Source organism: the organism of the source record quoted next, unplaced genomic scaffold (assembly GCF_019419815.1).
Source record: "Pyrus x bretschneideri cultivar Hongxiangsu unplaced genomic scaffold, Pyrus_bretschneideri_v1 Contig33, whole genome shotgun sequence".
NCBI lineage: Eukaryota > Viridiplantae > Streptophyta > Magnoliopsida > Rosales > Rosaceae > Pyrus > Pyrus x bretschneideri.
Window position 1 is genome coordinate 2,642,289 of NW_025999646.1, and position 25,819 is coordinate 2,668,107.

The 25,819-nt window shown below is 34.5% G+C and overlaps 3 protein-coding genes across 3 annotated transcripts; all 3 read left to right on the forward strand.

The window, feature by feature from the left end:
• Nucleotides 1-4,012: 4,012 nt before the first annotated feature.
• On the forward strand, nt 4,013-5,026 carry LOC103944259 (TIR-only protein). Its single transcript, XM_009354688.2, has 2 exons — nt 4,013-4,494; nt 4,948-5,026. The coding sequence occupies exons 1-2, from the start codon at nt 4,013-4,015 to the stop codon at nt 5,024-5,026; spliced, it is 561 nt and encodes a 186-aa protein (XP_009352963.2).
• Nucleotides 5,027-12,870: 7,844 nt separating this feature from the next.
• LOC125480447 (TIR-only protein-like) lies at nt 12,871-13,866 on the forward strand. Its single transcript, XM_048591333.1, has 2 exons — nt 12,871-13,352; nt 13,788-13,866. The coding sequence occupies exons 1-2, from the start codon at nt 12,871-12,873 to the stop codon at nt 13,864-13,866; spliced, it is 561 nt and encodes a 186-aa protein (XP_048447290.1).
• Nucleotides 13,867-17,854: 3,988 nt separating this feature from the next.
• Nucleotides 17,855-21,026, forward strand: LOC103926602 (alpha-galactosidase). The gene is given in 14 exon segments (XM_048591334.1): nt 17,855-18,053; nt 19,082-19,156; nt 19,240-19,387; nt 19,459-19,534; nt 19,657-19,780; nt 19,906-19,990; nt 20,118-20,182; nt 20,279-20,330; nt 20,332-20,356; nt 20,448-20,588; nt 20,702-20,717; nt 20,720-20,760; nt 20,762-20,848; nt 20,955-21,026. Coding segments are annotated over 14 exon segments (1,206 nt in total).
• Nucleotides 21,027-25,819: the final 4,793 nt, after the last annotated feature.

Genomic DNA, 25,819 nt, shown 5'->3' on the forward strand with positions numbered 1-25,819 from the left:
CTTTCTCAATTGATAGATCAACATACATTTGGTGAGCTTTTGAGCACTACACCACCAACAACCATCACCACCGACTGCCATTTTGTCATAGACGTACACTGTGGTACTTCAGTAGTGTTTGTAGTACCACATACATTAAAAAATCAGAATGGCCAGAGAGTAGTATTAATCAAAATCCTAGATTGATCATGTCCTTCAATGATCATACATGCCTAATTAAGGTCTAAGGGTCATAATAAGAGATTCCACCAAAGTATATGGAGATTACCTGTGTGTGGCTGGGGGTTGGTAGAAATTTAAGGACTGGCCAGATGGAAAATGATTTGAAATCCTAGGGAGTGATGTAGTCAAACTCGGATTTGAGAGGATTTTAAAAAATTTTAAAATCTTAGTGTAGTCAATTAAAAGATTTTAAAGGATTTTAGAATCCATCCAAATCTAAGTGTATTAAAAAAATTAAGATTTTGGAGGATTTCAATAAGTTGTGAATTTTGTGGGATTTAAAAGCAAAATGTATATATAACCAAGACTAAAAAGAATTCAATTTCACCCCCTAGTATTTCAAATCCTTCCACCACAATCCAACCTTACCCCTTAGGATTTCAAATCCTTCCACCACAATCCATATAAATTTTGTAGGAGTCTTTAATCCTCTTTAATCCTATAAAATCTATCACTTTTAAAATTCTTTAAAATCTTAGTTTGACTACACTTAGTCTTGGTTATATATATACATATATATATATATATTGTCACATCCCGGCTCGGGCACCCACCACATCTCGGGCTCAACTCTATCGTAGCACGATATTGTCCGCTTTGGGCCTTGGCCATGCCCTCACGGTTTTGTTTCTAGGAACTCACATGAGAACTTCCCAGTGGGTCACTCATCATGGGATTGCTCTCCCGCGAACTCTCTTAACTTCAGAGTTTCGATGGAACTCGAAGCCAGTGAGCTCCCAAAAGGTCTCGTGCTAGGTAGAGATGAGAATATACATATAAGACTTACATGATCCACCCTTCTCGACGATGTGAGATGTTACATATATATACACACACACACACACACACACTTCTCGCTCTTAAATTCCACAAAATCCACAACGTATTGAAATCCTCCAAAATCTTAATTTTTTTTAATATGTGATTTCTCAAAGTTGGTGCTGCATTCAAAGATCAGATTAACCTGTTTGGAAAAATAATGATAATAAAAAGTAATAGGAAGGTTTACTTTCATTGATGATCAATCATAAGATTACAACTGGTATTTATACAATGGCTTTACACACAAGATAATGCCAAATTATCCTAACAACCTGCAGTCCTATAACTACCAAATCAAACCGAATAACAAACTGAAAAATACAAAGCCAAACAATGTGAACTAAGTTTTATCTTTTACAATAGAATTCTTCTTAATAAAAAGAACCAAACCTTTAAATGGAATTTGTAAACAAATCATGTGTCACCAATAGAAAATAAGCACGTTAATCAACACTTAGTAATAATCCAATCATCAACATCCACATAATTTGGTTTACAAAATTGGGTCTCCTAGCATCACCTTATTTATCACCGTTAGATAAGTTTAAAATGTACGTAGTGAATAGACAGAAATTTTAAAATTTAAACTCATCCAACAGTGATAAATAGGTGAAAAACTTATGTAGGACTTAACTTGCCACTGAACGACACTAAGTGGCACTAGCATCCACTCGAAACTTGTCATGTGGCAACCTTTAAATATAATTTTACCATAATTTCATAGTTAAGGTGTTTGTAATAAATATTGTTCCTAATTAATATTCTTATTCATCTAATATTTTATAATTTTCCTCTCTTTATCTGTCACCTTTTCTTCTCAGCTTGTCCCATTCCTTTTCTTGCATTTCTTGATAAATATATGCAGCAATAGAGAGAAAAAAGGAATTCACTTTAGAACCAAAGAAACTATCAATCGTGTTGAAAATCAACCGTGTACCTATAAAATGCTCGCCTACATACATGTTGAGCCAATAGAATCATAGAAGTATCTTTATTTGTACATTTTGTTATCTTCTTATGGGGTTTGAATTTCTGTACAGTAAATTATGAGAACATTTTCAGTTAAAAATGGTAGATTCAATTTGTATCATTTTTGTTGGATATTAGAGATTTGTAGGTTAATCAAGTCAAGTTTATATGATGAAATCAGCTATTCAATTAAAAGGGACAAAATCAGTTACTTTCTAGTTTCTAGAATATGAAAAGTCAGAGAAGGTGGGGTCTCAATTTTTGTTTTGTTTTGTTTTTTTTTTTTTTTTTGAAATTTTCAACGAAAAGCAACAAAACAAGGGAAGGGGAAGAGAAAAAAAATACGTGGTTGGGAAGAAAATCTAACAAGGAAAGGAGAGGAGGAATTGAGGAAAAAAAAATGGGACATTAGATAATTTTAATGGTGTAATTATTTAGTAGATAATCGTATTATGAAAATTTTAAATATAAATTATTAAACATATTGTACATAATGCTTACTAGGCATGTTTTAAGTAAACGGTAGTGTCACTCATCATTGTCTAGTGGTAAGCCTAGCTCCACATAAGTTTTTCTCGATAAATAGAGTGGGTGAACATCATTGTCACTACTTAAGGGTAGCGAACAAAAATGCATTTGAATAAATGTTCATCTGATCCCAACCGACATATGCATAAACATTTTTCTTCGTACTTGTATTCATTTTCCGATACGACTATTTATGTGGAGCTTCATTTGCTTCAAATTAATTTTAATTTGTGGTTTTTATTGCATGAGTGGAAACTCACACCATTAGAGTTGCTTTTAATTACACATAAACATCTCAAAATTTCGTTGCAATGGAGGAGCAAGTTCGATTTGTGAACAAACTTTTAGTTTTCATGAACTGCCAACAAGCTGCTTGACAAGAACGAAGTGCTCAGCTCAAATTTGTCGTCCAAAAGGAAACAGGAATGTGGTGCTAGCTATGCGTGAATTAAGACCGATGCGTTCCTATTGTTTTCACAACGAGTACAAGACACATACCACATGCTTTGAATTTCAAATAGCCAAGTCAAAGAGCACGTTCCCATCCCCTTTGTTATATTATATTTAATTATGTTGCATATCAAATTTAATAATATCTAATTAACTTTTTTTACAAACATTTTTCAATCTTCCAACCACTCTTCTAACAATTCTATCATGAAAATAGTTAAAGTTTCGCCATAAAATTATTTGATAATATATGAAGAGTAGTTCAATATTTTATAAACACATGTAGTGTCCATTTTATCCTTAACGTGTAAACACATTTAGTGTTCATTTTTTCCTTAACGTGAGATTCATATTCTCAACTAATATGTACTAATAGGTAACAAGGTGTTGTTAATTTATCTCTAATATTATTTCCATTAAATATTGAGTTTCCAAAATTCTTAAGAGTTTCAAAAAAAAAGTTTGTAAGGGATCGGTGTGTGAGAGTCGGAAGAGATTATCTTAGAAAATCAAAAAATAAAACACACGCTGGGCAAAATTTTAACCCTAAAGACAAAAAACAAAAATCTTCCATGCGGTTTTATATGTATTGGTAAATTTTAAATTTTTTACAAGCCTTGAAACTATGCAAATATATCGTGGAGTGACCAAGTAAGCAGTAAATACAATATTTAATGACGTGTTTGAAGGTGTATACTGTTCTAAGTTCTATTAAGCCTAAATAGTCAGAATTTTCAAGGCTCGCGCTTGTGCTTATACTTCTATTTTCTGTGTCTTATCAAAATAACTACCAGGCATTTTCTTAAGTCCAATCTTAAACTTGGAATATTTGCCTTGAATCTGGACCCCAAAAATCAAAATCAAACCCTCTCCGAACCTATTTATAGCTCTCTCACCCACAACCAAAATCGTAACCCTTAGGAAAGTCCAAACGAAAAACATAACCCTTAACCGAAACGGAAAGTACATAAAAACCATATCTCATATCTCATCATTTTTTTGTTAGCTTCTTCAAGGAGCCATGCAGCGTTCACCAGCTTTGGTTCGCAATTTCCTCAGCCAGGGAAGCAACCAAATCCTAACCTTTAAATCACGCCCGCCATGCGACGTGTTCATTAACCACCGGGGGATCGACACCAAGAGAACCGTGGCCGGGTTGCTCTTTTACCATTTCTCAAGGCTCAACTTGCATCCTTTCTTGGACAGCAAGAACATGAAACCTGGGGACAAGTTGTTCGACAAAATTGACGCGGCGATCCACAAATGTAAGGTGGGGGTTGCCGTGTTTTCGCCTCATTATTGCGAATCTTACTTTTGCCTCCATGAGTTGGCTCTGCTCATGGAGTCTAAGAAGAGGGTGATACCGGTTTTCTGTAATGTAAAGCCGTCTCAACTTAAGGTCAGGGACAATGGAACTTGCTCCCCAAATGAGCTACAAAGGTTCAGTTGGGCACTTGAAGAAGCTAAGTACACGGTTGGAATCCCTTTCGACTCCTGTAAAGGGTACGTATATCGTTATATCATAAGGAATTATTAGATTGTCATTCTTTATTAATTTCTTATAATAAAGTTGTAAAATATATCAATCTTAAGCAAGTGAATGCATGGGTTTCATATATGTTTTTCTTTGTCTATAGATCTTTACCTTTTCTCTTGTAAGAAAACTTGGAAGTAGAGAAAGTTATATTGATATGAAAAATAGTTACACTTAGTTAGGGAACATCAATATCACCCTCAGAATGCAAGAAAAAAAATATAAAAGAAGTGAAGGACATAAACCTAAACCTTCTTGAAGCCAAAAAAAAACATTATAAAAAAAAGAGGAGGCATAAGACCTAACCCCTCTAAAATAGAATCTATTCGCACATATAATTGTTATTGGAATATGCACTAGGTTTATTTGATCGAACACTACTATTGATTTTTGCTAATTTCGTGATGTTTTGGGTGTTTTAGGAACTGGTCGGAGTTCCTAAGAGAGGCTTCTAATGCAGTGCTGCAGAACTTGGTGGAGGTAGAAGAAGGAGCATACTGAACGTAGATACCATGTGCAGGATCAAAGTTAATACGACTCACCCAATCACTTGATTGCTTCACAATTTCACAAGAAAAATAAAAACAATTACTTTACAATTTCTAAAATAACAATTACTTTACAATTTCTAAAATACACACACATTTATTTATTTATTACAAATTCATTGATTCTTTTGTTTAGGAGATAAATTAATAAAGAATATCTTCTAAGTTTCTAATACTGTAGATTTGTCCTTCGTTTGATTATGATACAATAAATTGTAAACATCTTCTTTTTCCAAATATTGTAATCAAAGATGTATTGTAATTGTAACAAATTCATGCTTCCTTAATAAATAATGTGAAGTTCAATTCATTGTATCTTATATCTTGTTTCTTCTTCATCCTGTACTAAAGAACAATAATACTAGTAGGAGTTAGTTCTCTCCTCATTGTTAATTTCTTTTTCTTGCTACATTGATTCAATCCTCTCTTTTATGTGTGTTTAAGAGAGGAAAAGAAGATGAATAATGCTTCAATCCTCTCTTTTGTGTGTGTTTAAGAGAGGAAAATAAGATGAATAATGCAAGGGAGACCAAGATGAGCATTATCCAAAGAAGATAAATAAACAAAATTTAGTAATGTTGTAAATTGATTAATAGAAACGGGAGTTTCCTAGACAATGTACTCAAACATATTGGTCTCAAATATATAGTAAAATTGGTTATGTTCAGCATAGCAAACGGCTTAATTCGGAAGAAATCTTGATGGGAACTGACATAAAAAGGACCAAGATCAGACTGCATGTTATGAATGCAAACCTTGAAACGTTAGAAGTGCTGCATCAGAGAATAAGATGCATTCTCGTAAAAATGACTTATTTTACATGATAGCTTGGTTATGGGACTGTTATTTAAAAATTAGCCATCATGCGCCTCCCATTTAATTTCATATATAATAAATATTCGACCTTCTCCATCTTTAATCTTTTTCAATAACAATTTATTTCAGTAATACCCAACGAAAAAGTCAGAAAATTCTCTGAAAACGTCAAGAAAACACTAGGAAAGTCAAATGACTCAAATTTCCAAGTCCAGTTTTAATTTTTATGTACAGTTTGATTATTAAAATGCTTCTACTAACATTAAGGATTGCCGTTTGTTAAAATGTTTCTCACTAACATTAAGGACTATTAACAGAAGCGGCACTAATCAAATAATTATATACATATATGTATATATTAGGATTGCTTTTAGTCATCACCAAGTTAAACTTATTGTACAAAGTCACAATGTATACATTTTAGTGGTATAACAACAATATTGTAGCATTATTCAATTCAAAGGCAAATGCTTGGAAATGACATCCAAATTAAGGAGAAATCTTTCAGTGCTGTAAATATGGTCCGGTACATCGACTATCATAATATAAGTCATTGAATATTATTTTCTTCAAGTATCCAACCGCTTGTATTATGATATTTGATATCAGGCTATGTTTACAGCACATTGAAAAACCTCTCCAAACTAAGATACAAATAGAATTTCCACATTGTGATTACCAAGAAGCAACTATCAGCGGCCAACGAAGCAGTACACCCAGAAATGCAAAAGGAGAAGGATTCTCTCCCCTCCTAATCTCTCTTCTCTTCCATCCTTTCCTATTTAAATGATCGTAGTTAAACCATGTCAACATCTTATATTGATTTTTTTTATAAAAATAATAAAACAAAAAATGAGAAAGCTTTAGAGATGTAGGCTTCAACTGAACTGTGTTATTCTAGCCCTATATTTTGGTGTATTGTATGTACTCTTGTTTGGCTTATGGTTGATGTGTAGTGTGGTACTTTATGTTGTCTACTAATAAGTGTTTTACGAATAGTTCAGAGTTTAACAAATGGTGAACTACGAATGGCTTGATCCCGTCGGAGGGTACGTAGGCAGTTTAACAAAGAAGTTAGATGCAATCATAAAGTATAGGATAAATTACTACACAATCTGAATCTTGTGTTGTGCTTTGCCCATATCCTGGAGACGGGGTATGTTAGATATACGGGTACTTGGTGACATAACGTGTCAATCCTGGACGTATGTCGGGATTAAGGCGTGACACGGAAGAAGAACACGGGTTACTTACAATTTTTGTAAAAAGTTCAATTTTTGAGTTTTCGCGATCTCTATTGTGTGCCAAAGTAAGGAAAATGATATGAGTCATAAGGGTTCTCTTGGCCTTGGCCTAATCATCACTTCGGGACCCATATGGAAGAAGTCCTCCCACTAAGGAAAATGATTTAAGTTGAACAATGAAGAACCTGTAAAAATACTAACATGGCCGTCAACATAGTCAGAATGGAGTTATCTATGTTTGTCATAACATTTTCGAAATGTCTTATTGGAAGCTTAAGCAAGTTTTATAATGTTTTATAGAACTTAGTAAAATCGGTTAAAAGTCGTGAATTATTGGCTCACATACCATTCTTGAGGTTTCACACTATTTTTTCAGGCTTTGCCCATATCCTAGAGGCGAGGTATGTTAGATATACAGGTACTTGGTGACATAACGTGTCAATCCTGGACGTACGTCGGGATTAAGGCGTGACAGAGAAGAAGAACACGGGTTACTTACAATTTTTGTAAAAAGTTCAATTTTTGAGCTTTCGCTATCTCTATTGTGTGCCAAAGTAAGGAAAATGATATGAGTCATAAGGGTTCTCTTGGCCTTGGCCTAACCATCACTCCGGGACCCATATGGAAGAGGTCCTCCCACTAAGGAAAATGATTTAAGTTGAACAATGAAGAACCTATAAAAATACTAACATGACCGTCAACGTAGTGAGAATGGAGTTATCTATGTTTGTCATAACATCTTCGAAATGTCCTATTGGAAGCTTAAGCAAGTTTTATAATGTTTTATAGAACTTAGTAAAACCGGTTAAAAATCGTGAATTATTGGCTCACGTACCATTCTTGAGGTTTCACACTATTTTTTCAGTGACTATTGAAGAAAATGCTACAAGCCAGGCATCATGCATTGCTAAAGTTAATGTCTTTGTTGGGTTTCCAGGAATTGATCGCGTAGACAGTGGAAGAGATTCATGAGAATTAATATATATGTGAAAGGAAATTAAGAAATTACTTAATTTGAAATGTATTTATTTTCCTTCCCCATTCTTTTTCGTCCATAGGTACTGAACAAGACTAATGACTCAATCAGAATATTATTTAAGAAGGAAAGTTACCGATAATGAAGGAATTAGACCACTCAACCAATTGCCGTATTTGCAGTTTTTAAGCACATTACAGAATACCAAAAAGCTCTGAGTTTGGTCTCAACTCTACCGCCTCTCTTAAACTGGCTTTGAATGAAAAAATAAATAAAAGAACAGAAAGTAAAGCATTTAGGATGTGCATAATATATATTTGTGTTTAGCCAAATTGACTAGAGCAGTGCGTTCCTCCGTTTATACTCAAGTTCAAATTCTCATCCTAGTTGGTTGGATGAATTGTGTAAAATTTAGAATTTACCTGCTAGGATAGCCCTACCCAAGTCAAACTAAGATTTTAAAGGATTTTAAAGGATTTCAAAAGTGATAGATTTAATAGGATTTAGGAGGATTTAAGACTCCTACAAAATTCATATGGATTTTAAAGAATTTGAATGGATTTAGTTTGTAGATTTTGGTGGATTGTAGTAGATTTTCACATAATTTTTTTATTGAAAAAAAAAGAAGGAAAAATCTTTCCCCTTACCCTACTGTACTCCATAGCCACTTTATCCCCTCCCTTTTTGGGTCATCTTTCACACAACCACGGCTCCATCTCTTTCTCAATTGATAGATCAACATAACTTTGGTAAGCTTTTGAGCACTACACCACCAACAACGATCACCACCGACTGCCATTTTGCCACAGACGTACGCTGTGGTACTTCAGTAGTGCTTGTAGTACCACATACATTAAAAAAATCAGAATGGCGAGAGAGTAGTATTAATCAAAATCCTAGATTGATCATGTCCTTCGATGATCATACATGCCTAATTAAGGTTTAAGGGTCATAATAAGAGATTCCACCAAAGTATATGGAGGTTACCTGTGTGTGGCTGGGGGTTGGTAGAGATTTAAGGACTGCCCAGATGGAAAATGATTTGAAATCCTAGGGGGTGGTGTAGTCAAATTTGTATTTGAGAGGATTTTAAAAGACTTTAAAATCTTAATGTAGTCAATTAAAAGATTTTAAAGGATTTTAGAATCCATCCAGATCTAAATGTATTAAAAAAATTAAGATTTTGCAGGATTTCAATAAGTTGTAAATTTTGTGGGATTTGAAAACAAAAAGTATATATAACCAAGACTAAAAAGAATCCAACTTCACCCCCTAGGATTTCAAATCCTTCCACCACAATCCAACCTCATCCCTTAGGATTTCAAATCCTTCCACCACAATCCATATGAATTTTGTAGGAGTCTTTAATCCTCTTAAATCCTATAAAATCTATCACTTTTAAAATCCTTTAAAATCTTAGTTTGACTACACTTAGTCTTGGTTATATATATATATATATATATATTGTCACATCCCGGCTCGGGCACCCACCACATTCGGGCTCGACTCTACCGTAGCACGATATTGTCCGCTTTGGGCCCTAACCATGTCCTCACGGTTTTGTTTATGGGAACTCACACGAGAACTTCCCAGTGGGTCACCCATCATGGGATTGCTCTCACGCGAACTCTCTTAACTTCAGTGTTCCGATGGAACTCGAAGCCAGCGAGCTTCCAAAGGGTCTCGTGCTAGGTAGAGATGAGAATATACATATAAAGCTCACATGATCCACTCCTCTAGAAGATGTGGGATGTTACGTGTATACACACACACACACACACTTCTTGCTCTTAAATTCCACAAAATCCACAACGTATTGAAATCCTCCAAAATCTTAATATTTTTTTAGTATGTGATTTCTCAAAGCTGGTGCTACATTCAAAGATCAGATTAAGCTGTTTGGAAAAATAATGACAATAAAAAGTAATAGGAAGGTTTACTTTCATTGATGATCAATCATAAGATTACAGCTGGTATTTATACAATGGCTTTACACACAAGATAATGCCAAATTATCCTAACAACCTGCAGTCCTATAACTACCAAATCAAACCGAATAACAAACTGAAAAATACAAAAACAAATAATGTGAACTAAGTTTTATCTTTTACAATAGAATTCTCCTTAATAAAAAGAACCAAACCTTTAAATGGAATTTGTAAACAAATGACGTGTCACCAATAGAAAATAAGCACGTTAATCAACACTTAGTAATAATCCAATCATCAACATCCACATCATTTGGCTTACAAAATTGGGTCTCTTAGCATCACCTTATTTATCACCGTTAGATAAGTTTAAAATGTACGTAGTGAATAGACATAAATTTTAAAATTTAAACTCATCCAACGGTGATAAATAGGTGAAAAACTTATGTAGGGCTTAACTTGCCACTGAACGACGTTGAGTGGCACTAGCATCCACTCGAAACTTGTCATGTGGCAACCTTTGAATATAATTTTACCATAATTTCATAGTTAAGGTGTTTGTAATAAATATTGTTCCTAATTAATATTCTAATTCATCTTATATTTTATAATTTTCCTCTCTTTCTCTGTCTCCTTTTCTTCTCAGCTTGTCCCATTCCTTTTCTTGCATTTCTTCATAAATATATGCAGCAATAGAGAGAAAAAAAGAATTCACTTCAGAACCAAAGAAACTATCAATCTTGTTGAAAATCAACCGTGTACCTATAACATGCTTGCCTACATACATGTTGAGCCAATAGAATCATAGAAGTATCTTTATTTGTACATTTTGTTATCTTCTTATGGGGTTTGAATTTCTGTACAATAAATTATGAGAACATCTTCGTTTGAAAATGGTATATTCAATTTGTATCATTTTTGTTGGATATTAGAGATTCGTAGGTTAATCAAGTCAAGTTCATATGATGAAATCAGCTACTGACTTGAAATAAAAGGGACAAATACAGTTACTTTCTAGTTTCTAGAATATGAAAAGTTAGAGAAGGTGGGGTCTCAATTTTTGTTTTGTTTTGTTTTGTTTTTTTTTTTAATAATTTTCAACGAAAAACAACAAAACAAGGGAAGGGGAGGAGAAAAAAATATGTGGTTGGGAAGAAAATCTAACAAGGAAAAGAAGAGGAGGAACTGAGGAAAAAAAAATGGGACATTAGATAATTTTAATGGTGTAATTATTTTGTAGATAATCGTATTATGAAAATTTTAAATATAAATTATTAAACATATTTTACATAATGCTTACTAGGCATGTTTTGAGTAAATGGTAGTGCCACTCATCATTGTCTAGTGGTAAGCCTAGCCCCACATAAGTTTTTCTCGATAAATAGAGTGGTTGACATCATTGTCACTACTTAAGGGTAGCGAACAAAAATACACTCGAATAAATGTTCATCTAATCCCAACTGACATATGCATAAACATTTTTCTTCGTACTTGTATTCATTTTCCGATACAACAATTTATGTGGAGCTTCATTTGCTTCAAATTAATTTTAATTTGTGGTTTTTATTGCATGAGTGGAAACTCAAACCATTAGAGTTGCTTTTAATTACACATAAACATCTCAAAATTTCGTTGCAATGGAGGAGCAAGTTATGTATTCACATTGGATGCGGCTGGGTATGCAAGTTCGATTTGTGAACAAACTTTTAGTTTTCATGAACTGCCAACAAGCTGCTTGACAAGAACGAAGTGCTCAGCTCAAATTTGTCGTCCAAACGGAAACAGTAATGTGGTGCTAGCTATGCATGAATTAAGACCGTTGTGTTCCTATTGTTTTCACAACGAGTACAAGACACACACCACATGCTTTGAATTTCAAACAGCCAAGTCAAAGAGCACGTTCCCATCCCCTTTGTTATATTATATTTAATTATGTTGCATATCAAATTTAATAATATTTAATTAACTTTTTTTACAAACATATTTCAATCTTCTAACCACTCTTCTAACAATTCTATTATGAAAATAGTTGAAATTTCACCATAAAATCATTTGATAATATATGAAGAGTAGTTCAACATTTTATAAACACATGTAGTGTCCATTTTATCCTTAATGTGTAAACACATATAGTGTCCATTTTTTCCTTAACGTGAGATTCATATTCTCAACTAATATGTACGAATAGGTAACAAGGTGTTGTTAATTTATCTCTAATATTATTTCCATTAAATATTGAGTTTCCAAAATTCTTAAGAGTTTCAAAAAAAAAGTTTGTAAGGGATCGGTGTGTGAGAGTCGGAAGAGATTATCTTAGAAAATCAAAAAATAAAACACACGCTGGGTAAAATTTTAACCCTAAAAACAAAAAACAAAAATCTTCCATGCGGTTTTATATGTATTGGTAAATTTTAAATTTTTTACAAGCCTTGAAACCATGCAAATATATCGTGGAGTGACCAAGTAAGCAGTAAATACAATATTTAATGACGTGTTTGAAGGTGTATACTGTTCTAAGTTCTATTAAGCCTAAACAGTCAGAATTTTCAAGGCTCGCGCTTGTGCTTATACTTCTATTTTCTGTGTCTTATCAAAATAACTACCAGGCATTTTCTCAAGTCCAATCTTAAACTTGGAATATTTGCCTTGAATCTGGACCCCAAAAATCAAAATCAAACCCTCTCCGAACCTATTTATAGCTCTCTCACCCACAACCAAAATCGTAACCCTTAGGAAAGTCCAAACGAAAAACATAACCCTTAACCGAAACGGAAAGTACATAAAAACCATATCTCATATCTCATCATTTTTTTGTTAGCTTCTTCAAGGAGCCATGCAGCGTTCACCAGCTTTGGTTCGCAATTTCCTCAGCCAGGGAAGCAACCAAATCCTAACCTTTAAATCACGCCCGTCATGCGACGTGTTCATTAACCACCGGGGGATCGACACCAAGAGAACCGTGGCCGGGTTGCTCTTTTACCATTTCTCAAGGCTCAACTTGCATCCTTTCTTGGACAGCAAGAACATGAAACCTGGGGACAAGTTGTTCGACAAAATTGACGCGGCGATCCACAAATGTAAGGTGGGGGTTGCCGTGTTTTCGCCTCATTATTGCGAATCTTACTTTTGCCTCCATGAGTTGGCTCTGCTCATGGAGTCTAAGAAGAGGGTGATACCGGTTTTCTGTAATGTAAAGCCGTCTCAACTTAAGGTCAGGGACAATGGAACTTGCTCCCCAAATGAGCTAAAAAGGTTCAGTTGGGCACTTGAAGAAGCTAAGTACACGGTTGGACTCCCTTTCGACTCCTGTAAAGGGTACGTATATCGTTATATCATAAGGAATTATTAGATTGTCATTCTTTATTAATTTCTTATAATAAAGTTGTAAAATATATCAATCCTAAGTAAGTGAATGCATGGGTTTCATATATGTTTTTCTTTGTCTATAGATCTATACCTTTTCTCTTGTAAGAAAACTTGGAAGTAGAGAAAGTTATATTGATATGAAAAATAGTTACACTTAGTTAGGGAACATCAATATCACCCTCAAAATGCAAGAAAAAAAAATATAAAAGAAGTGAAGGACATAAACCTAAGCCTTCTTGAAGCCCAAAAAAAACATTATAAAAAAAAAGAGGCATAAGACCTACTCTAAAATAGAATCTATTCGCACATATAATTGTTATCGGAATATGCAATCGAACACTACTATTGATTTTTGCTAATTTCGTGATGTTTTGGGTGTTTTAGGAACTGGTCGGAGTTCCTAAGAGAGGCTTCTAATGCAGTGCTGCAGAACTTGGTGGAGGTAGAAGAAGGAGCACACTGAACGTAGATACCATGTGCAGGATCAAAGTTAATATGACTCACACAATCACTTGATTGCTTCACAATTTCACAAGAAAAATAAAAACAATTACTTTACAATTTCTAAAATACACACACATTTATTTATTTGTTTTTTTAATTACAAATTCATTGATTCTTTTGTTTAGGAGATAAATTAATAAAGAATATCTTCTAAGTTTCCAATACTGTAGATTTGTCCTTCGTTTGATTATGATACAATAAATTGTAAACATCTTCTTTTTCCAAATATTGTAATCAAAGATGTATTGTAATTGTAACAAATTCATGCTTCCTTAATAAATAATGTGAAGTTCAATTCATTGTATCTTATATCTTGTTTCTTCTTCATCCTGTACTAAAGAACAATAATACTAGTAGGAGTTAGTTCTCTCCTCATTGTTAATTTCTTTTTCTTGCTACATTGATTCAATCCTCTCTTTTGTGTGTGTTTAAGAGAGGAAAAGAAGATGAATAATGGTTCAATCCTCTCTTTTGTGTGTGTTTAAGAGAGAAAAATAAGATGAATAATGCAAGGGAGACCAAGATGAGCATTACCCAAAGAAGATAAATAAACAAAATTTAGTAACGTTGTAAATCGATTAATAGAAACGGGAGTTTCCTAGACAATGTGCTCAAGCAAATTGGTCTCAAATATATAGTAAAATTGGTTATGTTCAGCATAGCAAACGGCTTCATTCGGAAGAAATCTTGATGGGAGCTGACATAAAAAGGACCAAGATCAGACTGCATGTTATGAATGCAAACCTTGAAACGTTAGAAGTGGTGCATCAGAGAATGAGATGCATTCTCGTAAAAATGACTTATTTTACATGATAGCTTGGTTACGGGACTGTTATTTAAAAATTAGCCATCATGCGCCTCCCATTTAATTTCATATAGAATAAATATTCGACCTTCTCCATCTTTAATCTTTTTCAATAACAATTTATTTCAGTAATACCCAACGAAAAAGTAAGAAAATTCTCTGAAAACGGCAAGAAAACACTAGGAAAGTCAAATGACTCAAATTTCCAAGTCCAGTTTTGATTTTTATGTACAGTTTGATTATTAAAATGCTTCTACTAACATTAAGGATTGCCGTTTGTTAAAATGTTTCTCACTAACGTTAAAGACTATTAACAGAAGCGGCACTGATCAAATAATTATATACATATATGTATATATTAGGATTGCTTTTAGTCATCACCAAGTTAAACTTATTGTACAAAGTCACAATGTATATATTTTAGTGGTATAGCAACAATATTGTAGCATTATTCAATTCAAAGGCAAAAGCTCGGAAATGACATCCAAATTAAGGAGAAATCTTTCAGTGCTGTAAATATGGTCCGGTACATCGACTATCATAATATAAGTCATTGAATATTATTTTTTTCAAGTCTCCAACCACTTGTATTATGATGTTTGATATCGGGCTATGTTTACAGCACATTGAAAAACCTCTCCAAACTAAGATACAAATAGAATTTCCATTGTGATTACCAAGAAGCAGCTATCATCGGCCAACGAAGCAGTACACCCAGCAATGCAAAAGGAGAAGGATTCTTTCCCCTCCTAATCTTTCTTCCCTTTCATCCCCTTCTATTTAAATGATCATGGTTAAGTCACGTCAACATCTTATGTTGATTTTTTTTATAAAAATAATAAGACAAAAAATAATGTGTAAAAGGAGGGGAGTGAATGAAATGAGAATAAGAGGAGAGATAATCATACTCTGCAAAGGAAACCCCATACGGCCATCCACCTGTTTATATAGATAGTACTACTAGAGAAATTACTATAAATATACAATTGTGTGGGAAAATTGACCTTGAATTGAATGGACAGCACTGAGAATTTCACCCTCTTCAACTCTAACCACCATTCAGTCACCGTCCATTTCCAACCAAAAGAAGCTTCTCAACAATTCTTTGTCTGGCCAAATAATGATTTTTAAACGTTAGGACATCTAGAATTTCATTTTTTAAGCACATGTAGTATTCTATTTAAGTGGAAATTTCTTTTTATTTTGAAGTAAGAGTAATTAATATCTAAAGTACGTATGCTGCTATGAGGAAAAAAAGTTTGCACAAGGAATCTCCTCTCTTTTCACATTTATGCTTTTTATAGGAACTGAATAATATTGTTGGGCTCAATTTACTAATCCCATACCTGATTATTTTTTTTTTTTAAATAGAGTTCAAACAATAACATTCTATTCTAATTAGTAACCTACAGATGTTTTGAATATGCGATTATGAGACAGAAGTTCAAAGTAAAAAGAGTAGAGAAAGAAACTTATGAATACTTTGAAAGAGATTTTAAGAAAAATGCATAAAACATGAAGTTAGTGAAAGACTTGGTGCAAAACCAAGCACAATGACATTCTATAACCGATGTTGTGTTATCTAAAAACTTGTGAAAACAACTCCAAACAATTTAAAGGAAGAAACAAAGTAATCGAAAAATTAAAAGAATTTCATGATTCAGTCTCCGCTATGCACATCCTCTTACCTCATGTGAAGCCAAATTCTTTTTCGTCCATTTGATTTTTGAATTTGTATTTTATTCAAGCCACTATTTTCTTAAAGCCTTTATAGATTCTCATCACTCTTGCTTGTTTGACTGCATGCCTTACTTTGCGTAGCTCAAAGCCTCAATACGTGTCTAGTTATTTTACACGCGCTATATGGATTGACGAGGATGCGTGTGATGCTATGATCACTTGAGTTTTATCACTTTTTCTCACTCATGTCATGCTCACCGTTCTATAATTCTCGCTTAGATCCGTCTAGACGGCATAGGTGTTATGCAATTGGTCATCGTTTCGATTAATTCTTAAGCATTTGAAAATTAACAAAGGGCGTCTAGACTTACTTAGGTGTCCGCCCAAACTTGCTTAGGCACCTGCCTAAGTCGTGACTCTCGCTTAAACAAAAAATAGATAACTTTCGTTTTGCATTTTACTTTTTTAATAAATTGTAAGAGATTTGTTGAATACTTAGATGAACACATATTATATGTTTGTTCCTCATGTCTTCATTATGTTCTAATACTTTATAATTTATATATCATTATGCTTTGTAGTCTATATATCATTATGCTTTGTAGTTTATTTACCCACATGTAATTATGTATTTTGTATTTTAAATTATAAAAAAATTATACAATATCGATTTAAAGAGATTGGCAGACTGTCTTGATTAACAAGTCTTACTCAAATGTGAACTCAAAACAAAATTATATGAGTAGGTAAATGATCTAGTTTGATTCGAGGATCCTCCCAATATTATATACACAACGTCATCATCCAACACTCTCCTGTGTAATTGAGTTTTATTCAAATAAAGCCAACGTTTCCTTAAGAAAAATACAAAACTGCCTTAATACGGGTCGAACCACAATCTCATACCTCATGTTTTAAGCATTGCAATGTCATATCTCAATTTATGGATTCGTTGCAATGTCAGACTTTCATTCAATTTTCTGTTTAAATGATAACGTGATAGGAACGGGGCCCACTATTTGCCCAATTAAAATAAAAACATTAATTAAGATAAATTATTAATTTTTATTTAGTAATTAAATTAATTAAAATTTCTTCAAGTTGCCTCCACTACCCTTCTCCACCCCCTTGCCGACTCCCCTCCCTAATACCAGTAGCATCCACCCACCTATCCCTCCCTTTCTCTCAGGATTCCCTCTCTCCCTTTTATCTTTCATTTTCATTGTTTATCCGTTTCTCTCACGTCTCTCTCTCCATTTCTAACAAACTGATAAATGAGGAAAAGAGAGAAAAGATGGCGTGCCAGCCCGTGGAATCACAAGGCGGCAATGGAGGTGGGGGGTTTCTGGGAACCGTTTGACTGGCGAAATACCCAAGTCCTTTTCGATTTTCGCCATAACCGCTTTCGCTCAAAACCCGGGTCTATGCGGGTCTCCAATGCAGAGCTGCAAGGGCACATCAAATGACCCAACCCGGACCGGATTCGAGGCATTTCTCGCAACACCAACTGGAGTTTTCTGAGGTTCACTCCTCACCATCAACGACGGTGTATCAGCCGGTATGGAGGAACTCGACGAGGCGGCCGGAGTGGGAGGCCGTGGGCGGCGAAGAGAGCGTTGAGGTCCAGGGAAATGTCACTGGGGATCAACGCAGGAAATTTGGTTGTGTTTAAGGAGAGAAAGGGAGAAGGGGGATGGAGGAATGAGTGAGGGGAGGAAGAATGGGGACGGATGAAGAAGCGATAGCAGGGAGAGGACGTGAGGAAGAGAGTTTTTAATTATTTAATTAAAATTAATAATATATTAATATTAATTTTTTATTTCAGTTGGGAAAAGAGCGGGCTATGCTGGTGTCACGTTATTATTTAATTGACAAATTGATAAAAAATTTAACAGAAGTTTGACATTGTAATAAATTCATAAGTTGAGATATGGCATTGTAATGTTTAAAAAATGAGTTATGAGATTGTAGTTCAACTCATAATTAATGTAGTTTTATATAATTTACCCTAAAAAAAAAATATTTGTGACCTAAAGAATATCTGTGGAGCATCCTTATTATATAATGTTATTTCTTACTAAAAGAATCTAAGACTCTAAGTAGGTTGTGTCGATACATCCACCCCCGTCTGCAACTGTATAAATATGGCGTCATCTGTTTGTATTTGCCCATTTTCACATTTAAACTTCTGCCACGTTCAAAAATCCTTCCTCAGTCTTACTGTTCCCGCACTAATTTCTTAGCCTCTTTAAAGCTCTTGGATCAGATCTCATACAAATATTCATCACACTCTCAATTTCTGCCACAATGGGTCGGTGAGGCAGGAGCTCACTCTTTGTTCTGCTTTTGTAATATCACAATATCGTACAGTTGCAGTACTTGCTTTTGTAATATATATTTTATCAGTAATTAAGCTCGTTTTAACACGAGCATCCAGCCCGTAACCAATTGACAATAGTTGAAGAGGTTCAAAAAATTTTAAGTGCTTATGCTAGACTTCCATATTTCCTTCAACGCTTCCTACTAATTCATGACGCAACATTTTGTGTTGTGTTACATTGATATAAGCACATGCATGATCTACAGTTTACTAGAAATTTTGTTTCTAATAGTTACTAGTTGCCAAATTGTGAATCCAAGCTTTCTTATAAAGAATATTGCGGCATTATCATTGTGATTTTCGTTTGAATTTTGGACTATACATCAGCTGATGCTCTTGTTTCGACTGACTTGGCAGCACTTGGATACAAATATGTCAATCTAGGTCAGTATCCTCACATCAGTTCCTTTATTAGTGTGGTTTTGAGTGAGCTTTTTGCTTGTTATTCTGTGGACCAAAAAAGAGAGACGATTGTTGGGCTGAAAGAAACAGAGACAAGAGGGGTAATCTAAGAGCAAAATCATCAAAATTTCCTTCTGGAATCAAGGCCCTTGCTGATTATGTTCACGCAAGAGGTTTAAAACTTGGCGTATACTCTATGCTGGGTAAATACATGTTCAAATTCTTTGTTATCTGAAATAGCACCCGGCATATCATCATTACTTCTCATCTTTCTGTATTTTTAGTTATTATACTTGCAGCAAGACAATGCCAGGCTCACTTGGGCATGAAGAGCAAGATGCAAGAACCTTCGCTGAATGGGTTTGTGTCCGTTACTATTCTACTGTTCTACATTAACATATATAGTTTGTCTTGTTTTCTACCTTTGATGAAACATCAACACAAAAAAATGAACTTGAGCTGATCGGGGCACTTCGCTGTAGGGTGTCGATTATTTGAAGTACGATAACTGCTACCATGATGGTTCTAAACCTAAAATTAGATATCCCAGAATGAGTTCTGCATTACGAAAGGCTGGAAGGCCGATTCTGTACTCCATATGCAAATGACCTCATGAAATCGTTCTACATATACTCTAAATTTGTTTACAAGGTGTTTGTTTGCATCACTAGAAAGTTGGAATCTTTTTGGTTTTGTCAAACAAAGCTTTGATAAAGAAATATGTTCTTGAAGGGGACAAGAGGATCCTGCAAAATGGGCTGGTCGGTACGGCAACGCTTAGAGAATTACAGGAGACATTAAGGACAACTGGGAATGGTTCGATCGAAAACAATTCCTTTCTTCTTTCAAGTTCTCAACCTGAATTCTGATATGCCAGAGAATTCTAACTATGAAAACATTAAGACGGTTGCTTGAATTAATCTAATGTATACTACAATTTTAGTATCACGTCGAATGCAGATCAAAACAACATTTGGGGGAGATATGCAGGACCTGGGAAGTGGAATGGTAATATTTTATGTTGTTGCATTGACTGCCCTGTTGTCTTATCTTTCTTAAAAAAAAATGCTGTTTAATTATTTGAAGTTTAATTAATCGTAATAGATCCTGACATGTTGGAAGTGGGAAATGGAGGGATGAGTTTTGAGGAGTACCGGTTTTAGCATTTGGGCTGTTATGAAAGTTTGTACTTTCCACATTGTCTGATAAATTTCAGTTCATTGGTTTGACTCGCATATATACATCGATGGTCCCAAAAATATAATTGCAACATGCCCCTTTACTTGTCGGATGTGACATCCGATCTGCAAGCAAAGAAACTCTTCAGATTCTCAGAAACAAAGAGGTCATTGATGTTAATCAGGATCCAGTCGGAGTTCAAGCAGGGAAACTGCGATCTAAAGATGGCCTAGAAGTATGTTGTAGTGTAAAATGCCGCCATTTTCCATAACTTCTACAATTAATTTTAGATTACTGACTAATCATGCTTGGGCTGCAAGGCATATGCTGACTTTGAATTTGATGCAGGTGTGGGCAGGACCATTATAAGGAAAAGAGTGGTGGTAGTGTTGTGGAATAGAGGCAGGTCATTATTCATTAGCACCTATGACTATGACATGGAGGAAAGTTGGACTCTCATCACATACGTCTGTTGTAGTCCGAGATATATGAGTGGTATGACTGCCACATTAAAAAAAATTCTCTTTCTAGTACCTCATAAAATAAATGAACTATATCTTAGTCCTCACTAACAGCAAACCGTAATGTCATTTGGTTGCAGCACTCATTTGCTTCAAGGAACATGCAAACTAGGCTGACTGCAAATGTTGCTCTTCATGGTTGTAACTGGTAAGATGAATGTCCTGATTACTTAATTAGTCCTACCACAGGGGATTAATTTCTCCAAAGATTTATAAAATAAATATATAAACATCTATTGAATTGAATGGTTTGACTTGTATATTGAATGAGAAGTTATGTGATTGCTTGTACGAATTTCTCCATTGCCCTTTCCAGAAACATTACCCCATAAGGAAAAATAATAGAACCACTTAGAAAATGTGCACAAATTGTACAATCTCTCCTATTCATATGAAAGGCTTATTTTAACAATAACCCTTTGTACACTTTATCAAGTCTCACTTTATCACTGCACTTTATTAGGTCTCACATTTCTTCTTGTACTCTTATTTAGTGTCCCAGCTTACTCTATCTGTTAATTTTGTTAACAATACCATGAAGTAGCTGATGTTGCATAAACATTACATTTAATTTCTCCATTAACATCAAATACAATTAGAAAGTTATGTGACATTTTATATAGATGAAATCCCTCATTAATATTTTGCAACTTTGAGCTACCCCGGTCCAACGTAAGGCCTGCCAAGTCCATGCATAAAAAATAACTAGCCTTCATGCAAGTGCTTACGCGTGTACTTAAGACATTTTTTTAATCACAACGTGCTACGCGCTATTTACAAGTTTTAAATGTATTTATATGCATGAATTGCTTCTATAATTTTTTTAATGACAAAAAGAAAGTCAAATGTTTGAACTAAATGTATAATATTAGACCATGCTAGAAGAAACCCCTTAGTGTAGATAACATCGTTTGTTAAAAAAAAAAAATTATTTGACAACTAATTGAATCACATTATTATGCACTGTGAAAGACCTTTTTTATAACTGGCACTACGCGCACTAGTGCCACTGCACTAGGCGTCTTGGCTCTAATGCCATTGCACTAGGCCCCCATCCTCAAATTACTCATGTATTATTTATTAATTATTCATGTATTATTTGGTGTATTATTTTGGATTTCTTTTGAATTTTTTTGTTTGGGGGGTATTTTTTTCTAAATTTTTTGGTGAAGGCAGTGACCCCAAAAGGGTCTCCTGGCTTTTTATATAAAGATAAAATAATTGCGTCACGGTGGCTATTCGATATATCGATTAAGAGTTTGTTCTCTTGGTCAGCTAGTGATTAAACACTAAAGATTTTTGGTCACCCATCATTAGATTTAATATCAAGGTTGAGATTAAACATTGAAAACATCTTCATTCATTTTCCGTCTTTGATATAAAATTCAAAGTTGAATGAACATTTCTGATTGATTTAGAGGACAATTAGTGGAGTGAAAATGACTTGCTAAAGACAAACTGGAATTTGAGACTTCTTTCTAGAAACATTATTCATTAAGCCTTAATTTCAATTCGAACTTTGAAGTCGGGCCAAAAATGATTAAAAATTGTTTTAACTTGAAGCCACGATGTTCTAGATACTATCTGACCTTCGAGTATGTTCATGTGCATGTTTACACAATTTTGCACGATATGAACTAATGAAGTGTGATGGGTCGCAGATTTTATGCCACAGAACACCATGTTGTAGTACACATGATAATGGCAGCTGTCATATGATAATAATTTTAATTAAGAAAAGAAATTTTTTTATGTTCACTGGCATCCGGGCCAACCCATTTGTTGATTAACTAAACGCTTTATAATCGTTTTTATTAAAGAAAATTGTTATTAACATTCTAAAAATTTCATTCTACACTCTTCATGAGTGTATTTATCTTTTTAATTATAGAAAGTTGAGAATGTCAAATGAATTTTTTAGAGTGCTAATAACAATTCCTTTATTGAAATTTAAATAAATGCTTTTAGAAAACGCTTTTATAGCTTATAAATGGTTTAAGTTTTTTTTTCAAACATTTGCATTAACATTTTTTATGATCATATGGCGATTTTGGCTCTTCCAAAAGTATTCCAATCAACACACCAATAAATTAGTGTGCATTCAAATTAGAATTTTTTTACTACATTTGGTAAAGCGAAGCTAAGTTGTATCATCATATCATGCATCAACTATATCATTGACCCTAATTAAGCTTTAATTAAACATCAGATAATGAAGAAATTAATTCCACATCCCTCAATCATAAGCTGATCACAGATCACTAATATAACTTATATTATGTCTGCATGTGGCTATTAATAATCCTAAATAGATCTCATCAGCAAAGTTTGGATTTTGTGATGCACAAAGCATCCCAAGTCACCGATCAATGTGATATGGTACAGAAGCAAAACTGCAAAGGTATATAAAGCTATAGAAGCAAAGCAAATGACCTCATTTGTTTGTATAATTTGTGGATGGTGATGGATGGTTTTGGTTAGGGTGGTGCTATTTATACATTCTTTTTTACCTTCCATACATTCTTATTAATTTCTTTCATTTGATTATCTTCAATTCATTTGATCCGACGGTTGAAAATTTAGAGATGTATGTGAAATGTAAAAAGAGGTGTGTGGATAGCACCACCCTTCAATGATGCTCACCTAAGGTCTTAATTTTGAGGAACTTTTTATGTGAATCAATAGATTAAATTAACGGTAGCTAGGTTTATTAGCTTAAATACTCCATGTTACACCTAAACAAAATATTAATTGATAAAAAAATAAAAATAAAAAGAGGGAAGAAGTTTTCACATATTCCCTCCATCTGCAAAACCCAGCCATCCTAATCGTGTATCTCAACAATCAACGTGAATGAAATACAGTAAAGAAAATCCAACAAATCCAATAACATAAAAACCTTAGTAACTTTGCAAACGCAACAGGGCCAACACCATCCAAATTATTTTTTCAAAATCCAGTTCCACAAATTCAACAATTTTCAAATCCGCATAATCCCAATTCCACAAGATTGAGATTGGGTCGATCTGAAAATAGGGATTTCTGGGTTTTGGAAATTGCTTCAACAATTCAAGAATTCAATTTTTCTGACAAAAACGACTCAAAATCCCAGTCGGACCTTATTTTTAATAGGCAAAAAATGAAAAATTAAGACGAAGAAAGGATTTCCGAGTGAAAGGGATTCGATGTTGGACATAATCAGCAAGGTGCAAACGATAGCACGCTATTCTCCATCGACTGGGAGAGATTTTTCAATGTGATCAGCACACAAGATAGTACATCATGTATTATTATACAAACAATGGGATATACGTGTTAAAAAATTAATAACTTAAAAAGTAAAAATTTTAACTACTTACATAAAAATACGTGATGTATTACCTATGTTCTCGTCACAATCAAAGATTTCTCGTTGACCGGAAGAGATTGATCCCCATCTTCTTTTTTTAATTGGTTCCTGTGCTAGATTTGTTTAGGTACAACATAGCTTATTGGGTAAATTACATTTTACCGCTTTATATTTGGGGTCAATTTCAATTTGTTACAATATTTTTAAAACATTTCAATTTCATACATTTACTTATCATTTTATTTCAATTTCATACATCCGTTAGAAAATCCGTTAAGTGATAACGTGGCAAATATGAGATCCACATTTGTGTTGACATGGCTACCAAATTTGTGCCGGCAAAAAAAAAAAATTTATTTTTTATGCATTTAAAATATAATAATTTACCCTATTAAAAAAAAAAAAAAAAAAAAAAAAAAAAAAAAAAAACCCATCTTCCTTCCCCGACCCCTTCCCCTTCCCCGCAACCCAAACCCCCCATCCCACCCCACCCCCACCTCCCCTGCACCCCTCACCCCTACCCCACCCCTACCTCACCCGCAACCCCCTTACCACACCCCACCCAAAACCCCAAAAAACCTAGTTGCTAAACCCGTAGCCATGGCCGGTGAAATCAAGTCGAAGATGAATAATAGAAGTCCAAACCGCCTCTGCCACCTTCCTCTGCTCCCACAGCCCAGCACAATCTTCAAGCCCAGCAAAATGCAGCAGCAATCCCGTGCCCCCCACCGTTGCTGAGTCTCTTGCACCATTTAATTTGAAGGTTAGACAATTAGGGTTTACGGTTTGCTGGGCTTAGCCGTGGAAGGAGGCGCGAAGACAGAGATGATGGTTGTTGGTGTTAGAATTGTTTAAAACTTCTAGCCGTTATCTGATAAGGGTTTACAGCTAGGGTTCCTAGTTTTTAGGGTTGATTTATCTCTTAGGAAACAATAATCCCTATACTTAAGGGACATGCTGCATGTTTCTGTTTTGACGTAGTCTCCACCACGATCGTAGGTCCGGTGATCGTGGGAAGTAGTTGTTTCATTTTCTTGTTCAAATGTAAGGCTATTTAATAGCCATGAAGTTTGCTTTGCTTAATAAGAATTATCCCTTGTTGCTTTGTATGCTCTCGAACTTTGCATTACAGCAGTCCTTTGCAAGTTTCTGGTTCCAACATCTGGTATCAGAGCCTCACTCTGGGGCCTAATCGAGAGCCTGCAACCTAAGCGGAGAGATACAACCATGGCGTCTAAGAATAGTTTCGTACAACCAGCTATTCCCAAGCTTGATGGACACTATGACCACTGGAGTATGCTTATGGAGAACTTCCTTCGTTCCAAAGAATATTGGAACTTGGTGGAGATTGGGATCACTGCAGCAGCAGGAGGATCGGAAACTGGGGAAGCACAGAAGAAGATCTTAGATGAACTAAAGCTGAAAGACTTGAAGGCCAAGAACAATTTGTTCCAAGCAATAGATCGGTCCATTTTGGAGACCATTCTGAAGAAAGACACAGCAAAGGATATATGGGATTCCTTGAAACAAAAGTATCAAGGAACTGCACGTGTAAAACGTGCACAACTGCAGGCCCTTCGCAAGGAGTTCGAGGTG

Bases quoted from the DNA above. Each gene is read 5' to 3' on its own strand.
- LOC103944259 (XM_009354688.2), top strand. From the start codon at position 4,013: ATGCAGCGTTCACCAGCTTTGGTTCGCAATTTCCTCAGCCAGGGAAGC. The intron at 4,495-4,947 runs GTACGTATATCG...TGGGTGTTTTAG, and splicing joins CCTTTCGACTCCTGTAAAGG to GAACTGGTCGGAGTTCCTAA.
- LOC125480447 (XM_048591333.1), top strand. From the start codon at position 12,871: ATGCAGCGTTCACCAGCTTTGGTTCGCAATTTCCTCAGCCAGGGAAGC. The intron at 13,353-13,787 runs GTACGTATATCG...TGGGTGTTTTAG, and splicing joins CCTTTCGACTCCTGTAAAGG to GAACTGGTCGGAGTTCCTAA.